Source organism: Limulus polyphemus, unplaced genomic scaffold (genome assembly GCF_000517525.1).
Source record: "Limulus polyphemus unplaced genomic scaffold, Limulus_polyphemus-2.1.2 Scaffold5808, whole genome shotgun sequence".
NCBI classification, from domain to species: Eukaryota; Metazoa; Arthropoda; class Merostomata; order Xiphosura; family Limulidae; genus Limulus; species Limulus polyphemus.
The window spans coordinates 41,426-49,085 of NW_013671418.1; the positions used below are offsets into that span (position 1 = coordinate 41,426).

Consider the following 7,660-nt stretch of genomic DNA (forward strand, 5'->3'; position numbering starts at 1 on the left):
AAATCAAAAAGGGCAAAGGTCCTAAGACTGAGCCCTGAGGTACCCCACTTGTAACATTAATCCAGTTTGACTGAATTCCATTTGTAACAAACCTTCTATCCTTAGATTTTCCCTTAGTGAAACCATGTTGACTATCCAATAAAATTCTAAACTTTGTTAAATGACTTTGCAAAGCATCTTTTAACAGACTTTCCAAAATATTTCCCACAACTGACGTAAGACTAATGGGTCTATAATTACCGGGCCAATTTTTATCAACTCCCTTTAAAAGAGGAGTTATATTAGTTAACCTCCAATCCTCTGGTACCTGCCCACTATTCAAGGCTGACAAAAAATAGTAGCAAGTGGCTCACATATCCAATCTTTAACCTCCTTCAAACCCCTTGAGGAAATATTATCTGGCCCAGAAGCCTTATCAGGCTCTCTTCCACATTTTTCATGCTGTACAGCCAGGATTCAAAGCATTAGTCATTACATTAGATATTACTAACATACTCATGCTAACCAGTGGTCAGTATTCCATTATTACAAAGATGCAACACGGACACACGAGGAAAATTACTAATGCTTTAGGAGAAGGAGTATGGAAAGGAGCAATTACATTAACGAAACACAAAAGACAATAAAAATACTTATTGTGAAGCACTTTTTTTTTTTTTTTTTTTACAGCTTGATAGTGACATTTTAAACTATTGATACCTTAAGAAAACAAAACAGCTATAGCAAAGTTTAATTTAAAAATGATGAACTCATTGCAGTTTGATAATTGCATGTCATATTAATTTCATAAACTAAATAAGTCTGAAAACAAACATAGAACATTTTTAGTGCCATCTATTGGTGCTTACTTGCAGGCTATTAATTTTTAATATATATATTTGCTTGTATATTATGTTTATTTTCAAGCATTTTAACTTTTAATAAGGCTGATAGTATTAAATTTTTATTTCATAACTTCTGTTGTTTGTAAGCTATAATCAAATAGATTATGTATATTCTCAAAATTACATGTTTTTGTAATCCTATGAATATGTAGTAAACTATGCTCGTCATGTAATAAGTGTCCCCCTATGACTGAATAATAAATCGGAGGAGTTTATAATGATAAAAATCAAGTTTTGACACCTGTAGTGAGCAAAGCACAGATAGCCTATCATGTAGCACTAGTTGCACCATAGTTATTACATTTAATGTGGACTCTGATAACGTTTTACACATTTGTGTGTACCTTTATCTTGCTTCATGAACATACCAGTATTGTTCTTATCAAGGTAGACAATAAACACTCCTGTATTAAATTTACAACTTAAAACACTGCAGAATATATAGAATACTGAGAATTATAGTATTGTGATGTAAGTCTTATACGAAAATCAGTCCAACTTGTATATATGTTGTATGACTTTGTTTTCTTTTTTTTTTGGAGGTTTCAAGACTTTTAGTGGGTAACATTTTACTAAATTAAATGTCTATAAATAATGCTAAGTATTGTACATAACGACACATCTTGGCTCTCGGAAAAGGAACTCTGTGCCTAATTTATTTTACTATTAGTGGTTGCTCAGTTAGAATGCAAATGTTAAATTACAGATTTAATATACCCAACTGTAAACTGAGGATTGTGAGACATGAAACAGAGAAATTTGTATGTTGGCTTAGGGTCTGAATGAATCAGTTAGTTATGAAGTAATTATTATGTGGCTTTTCAGAGATTCAACTATGACGGCCATGGGATGGCAGCAGGCAACCCACACTGGTCATGGCACCCAGCAGCAGCTATCGGTGGTCACTACTGTCTGGGGGATGTCACCCACCACCCAGAGTGGACCATTAGCTCACAATACGTACAGTGGTACAGGAACATCAGTAGCACAAGTACCATATTCTCACAGTCAGCATGGATACTCTAAACCTTATCCTCCTCAAGGTATGCCTCCTAGACAGGCGACACCTACGTACAATGGGTGAGTATGTGTCAAGTAGTGAGTGGGTGACTATTACCGTCTTGTAGACAAAAGTTATTTCATTCCTTTGTTTTGGTGGTTAAACTTTTCACTAATTAGATTCTACTAAATGTTTTGGATTAAGATCCGAAAAGGCTTAGAAACTATTAGTTTATTCCTGAAGTTGATTTTCTTAAAATATGACTTTATCATCTGTAAATGTTTTCAACTTATCTACTTCCAGAATAGTTTCCAATGAAAGTAAACACAAACTAAAGGGTACTCAGTAGAGCATATATCTCAACCATGCAGCATTGATAAACACAAACTAAAGGTTACTCAGTAGAGCATATATCTCAACCATGCAGCATTGATAAACACAAACCAAAGGGTACTCAGTAGAGCATATATCTCAACCATGCAGCATTAATAAACACAAACTAGAGGGGTACTCAGTAGAGCATATATCTCAACCATGCAGCATTGATAAACACAAACCAAAGGGTACTCAGTAGAGCATATATCTCAACCATGCAGCATTGATAAACACAAACTAGAGGGGTACTCAGTAGAGCATATATCGCAACCATGAAGCATTGATAAACACAAACCAAAGGGTACTCAGTAGAGCATATATCTCAACCATGAAGCATTGATAAACACAAACTAGAGGGGTACTCAGTAGAGCATATATTGCAACCACACACCATTGATAAACACAAAACTAGAGGGTACTCAGTAGAGCATACATCGCAACCATGCAGCATTGATAAACACAAACTAGAGGGGGTACTCAGTAGAGCATATATCTCAACCACGCAGCATTGATCATATTTAGCTCTCAAAAAATATTCACATTTACTATGTGTCCATCATTTTTGGCAGGACAATGAGGAATAATGTTCTACATATGTCCACCAAGTTTCGTCAGATTCCATTTTTTTTCTTTCTTTTTTGACTGAGTTATAGAGCAAAAACAGTGTGAAAAATCTGTCCTTATGTTAACAGACAGGATTTTTTTAAATTTTCATGACCTTGACCCTTCAAAAACTAATTAGTTCTAAGTTAGGTCATAGTCCAAATGTATACCAACTTTTGTCCAAATCCATTCAGTTGTTTTGAGAAATCTTGAGGTGAAAACATAACCTCCGTCCACCTTCAGTGGCAGAGGTAATAAAAATATACTTAGAAACATGGAATAAACACATGTACATATAGGATGGGTTGAGTTTTGGTTCTGACATTTAATGTGGTGAGTATACATTTTTATTCTCACTAATATTAAGATTAACGACCAGTTTTTCTAGAGACATTCTTTAGACAAATCTCACATTAGATTATCACAAGTTGAAGTTTTGTTCTAGAAAGAACTCTTTTTTTTCTCTCTCTCTCTAACTATTATACACCATATATTCCCATGATCCACCTTGCATGCTTGTCTTCATTACATTGTGTATTATGTTAGTATTCAATATATTGTATAAAAAGTATTGAATAAGCACTATTAAATGTAACATAGTTGTTATAAAAAGCAAGGTTTTCTATGAAGCTAAATTACCTTATAGTATGTTTAAATACTTCAGAATTTATACTTTACATGTAACTAACACCCTTATATAAATATATTCCAAAAGATTTTTACATAAACTCCTGAAAATAGTTAAATAAATTAATGACCACTGTAAATTGGGTTTCTAGTTATGGACACACACCAGCAGCAGTTGGACCAAACATGCCTACTGGTGGCCCTGGTTCTGGTGGAGACTACCAGGGGTCATCTGCAGCTCTTAGTGCTGCTGCTCTTGTAGCAAGAGCAGCTGCTGCTGCCACAGCAACAGCAACAGCCACTGCAAGTGTGGTAGCTTTACAGGATCAACAACAGCATGAAACAGCGATGGGTAGCCAGTACCACAATCACGTAAGGACTACTTAAATTTCTGTAACTCTGATAAATACTTTATTTTCGATGCTGCTTTATTGACCAATTAATCTGTAATAAATCAATATAAAAGCTTATGCATCATAATTAAAATTGAAGTACCTCAAATTGTAATGGACTGGGAGGAAAGACTGGAGATTGGAAGTTCTAGTATTTCAGTAGGTAGAGCATTATTGGTCATGAAATCAAGTCTTATTGTAAGGTAGATGAAAGAGTTCCTTTAAATGTGATTTATCTAACCTTTTATCCTATATATGTTCTATGTATCAAAACCAAGTCCTGCTAATGATTTTATCTTATATATATGTTCTATGTATCAAAACCTAGTCCTGCTACTGATTTATCTAACCTTTTATCCTATATATGTTCTATGTATTTAACTGATTTAATCTTATATATATATTCTATGTATTTAACTGATTTAATCTTATATATATATTCTATGTATCAAAACTGAGTCCTGCTAATGATTTTATCCTATATATGTTCTGTGTATCAAAACCTAGTCCTGCTACTGATTTATCTAACCTTTTATCCTATATATGTTCTATGTATCAAAACCGAGTCCTGCTAATGATTTTATCTTGTATATGTTCTATGTATTAAACCGAGTCCTGCTAATGATTTTATCTTATATATATGTTCTATGTATCAAAACCTAGTCCTGCTACTGATTTATCTAACCTTTTATCCTATATATGTTCTATGTATTTAACTGATTTTATCTTATATGTATGTTCTATGTATCAAAACTTGAAGATATGTATTAAAGTAAGTAGAGCATTATTGGTCATGAAATCAAGTCTTGTTGTAAGGTAGATGAAAGAGTTCCTTTAAATGTGATTTATCTAACCTTTTATCCTATATATGTTCTATGTATCAAAACTTGAAGATATGTATTAAAGTTAAACTAGCAGTGATATGTATATAAATTCTAAGAATTTATAACTGAAAGTAAAGAAGAATATGTCATAGTATGTCAAGCACACAAGGCTTTTCACTCAATACCAGGGTTAATCAGGCTAGCTGAGATATGACGGATATAGTAGTGGTCCTGTTTATATCATTAATTTCCATCAACAACGACTGTTATGAATGAACTAGATTATGTAAGTGAATTGTAGTTATATTCAAATCATTTACAAATCAGATTTTTAGAGTCAGGATTAATAACCTAATATTATTTATTTATTTTATTTTTATTCTGTATTCCAAAATGTTAATTTGTGAAAGCAGATGATACTGATTAAAATAAGTGAACTTCTAAGCCGTATTCTTCTTGTGAAAACTAATGAAAGTGTTAAAACTTTGCCTGATTACCAGTGGTTAAATAGGGATATTGAAATAGTGGAATTACCTTTTGTGATTCACTTTGACATTCCACACAGAAAACCAGAACCCTAATGGCTTGAATCCTCAAGAGGCCGAATTTTGTTCTGGACTGTTACACCTCAAGTTAACCCCTGTTGGTTACAGAGTATTACTTATCCTTTTTACTGTAAATGTGAAAGTTTTTCTGTCTACACATTCTTTAAATAGAGTATACCCATTAAAAGGTTTTACTGTGGTAGGGAATCATCCTTTTGGTTGCAACTTCAAACTTTTATTTCATTATTGTTTTGTGTCAAAATAATATTACTGATGTGATTTTTGTTTATGTATAGATGCAAAGTATGTCTAGCCAGCAGTATCAACAAGGATATATGCCAACAGGACCACCACAACGAATTCCCTCCGGTCAAACCATGGGAAGTCACATGAATAACCATATGAGCAATACAATGGGAGGTTCAATGCCATCAATGGCTAGTTCCATGGCCAGTCCTATGATCCCTATGAACAATCCTATTATGAGTACAACTAATAACATGAATCCCCAGATGGCCATGAATGGACCAATGGGGATGAATAAGGGTGGAATGCAAGGAGTACAAAATATGGGAGGACCTGGACAGCCCATGTATCCAATGCCAATGGGAGCGCAAACCAGGGCTCGGTCAACTCCATACCCAAACCCATCTCAGTATATAGCTCAGAAACGACAAGTACAGTACAATTCTGGCATGGCTCATCCATACAGCCCAGGCATGCAGCAATATGGACCTGGCTCTCAACAGCCATACAACACTGTACAGGTAGGTGTAACTAATAAGATTTTAGCAGTTTCTGGGTATCCCCATCACCAAAGTATCAGTTACATTTTTAATAAAAGACTCAGCTTATCGTAAAGAAATTCAGTGTAGTTCCTACTGACTGCACATACTCTTATGATGTTAATTTGGAAACACTTTCACATGTTACAGCAAATGTCCCTAACTACTTCTATAATTTACTAATCACATACCATACCAGTATTTATAATTCTTAATACTGATAAACCGTATATAGAACTAACCCTGAACCATAGTGATGGTAGTCAGCTTCATAGCTTTTAGCATGGTAACAGTGAATTAACACTGGACAGTAGTAATAACATGTATATAGTGTTTGATTGATATAACATGGTATACAGTGTTTGATTGATATAACATGGTATACAGTGTTTGATTGATATAACATGGTATACAGTGTTTGATTGATATACCATGGTATACAGTGTTTGATTGATATAACATGGTATATAGTGTTTGATTGATATAACATGGTATACAGTGTTTGATTGATATAACATGTATACAGTGTTTGATTGATATAACATGGTATATATATTGTTTGATTGATATAACATGGTATACAGTGTTTGATTGATATAACATGGTATACGGTGTTTGATTGATATAACATGGTATACAGTGTTTAATTGATATAACATGGTATACAGTGTTTAATTGATATAACATGGTATATATTGTTTGATTGATATAACATGGTATATAGTGTTTGATATAACATGGTATACAGTGTTTAATTGATATAACATGGTATATATTGTTTGATTGATATAACGTGGTATATGGTCATTTGTGTAAGAAATTATTGTCATCTTTTTGGCACCATTTCACAATCAATTTTTAATACATATCTTCAGAAGTTAACTCTCTGAACTTGGTAGGTTATGTTATAAATGGAATAACATTAAAGAACAACAAGGGACTTCTTGGTCCATCCACTAAACACTTAAGTACTTAAAACCAGCCTTTATCATTTAAATATTTATCACGCTTTCCCTTAAACTTTCTTAAATTAACTGCATCTACCACATCTGAGGGCAATCTATTCCAAAGGCGATCCACCCATTTGAAAAATAAAGCTATCTTAGCTAAAGATGTCTCCGTTATGTAATTGTTACTTTAATGTATTTCATCTACAACTCATTTTTCAGTTTCCTGGTGGGCAAGGGGTTCAGTACCCAAAACAGCCTTCCCAGTTTCCTCCATCCATACAACAGCAACACCTCCCATCCAGTGGTTATCCTCCACAACAACAGATACGACCTTCCATGAGACCTCAGGCACCTTCATATGCACCTCAACAGGATCACTGTTACCCACAGAATCACGTGAATGGAGTCTCTCAACACACTCAGTACGAACAGCAGTATAATGGCAACCAGTACATGGGACCTCAAAATTTTCAGGTGGGCTCATAAATCCAAGATTGCAGTAGGTAACCAGTGTTAATCTCTGGTTTCAGTCTGCCCCAAAATAGCTTACTTTCTCTATATATCGTGTGTATACTGGTTATTTTTATGGACATTAAAAATTAATTATTATGATGTGTAGAGTGCATTATTTGAATACAATAAATGCTTGCTAATTGAATATATATATACACCTGG

The 7,660-nt window shown here is 33.9% G+C and overlaps 1 protein-coding gene across 1 annotated transcript in view; it reads left to right on the plus strand.

Annotated features, from left to right (window-relative positions):
• LOC106473010 (zinc finger MIZ domain-containing protein 1-like) overlaps positions 1-7,660 on the plus strand; it is a 32,993-nt gene that overhangs the window by 14,321 nt on the left and 11,012 nt on the right. The window contains exons 3-6 of the mRNA XM_022401518.1: positions 1,710-1,964; positions 3,642-3,861; positions 5,547-6,017; positions 7,205-7,459. Coding sequence (XP_022257226.1) covers positions 1,710-1,964; positions 3,642-3,861; positions 5,547-6,017; positions 7,205-7,459 — 1,201 coding nt within the window. The remainder of the gene's footprint in view (positions 1-1,709; positions 1,965-3,641; positions 3,862-5,546; positions 6,018-7,204; positions 7,460-7,660) is intronic.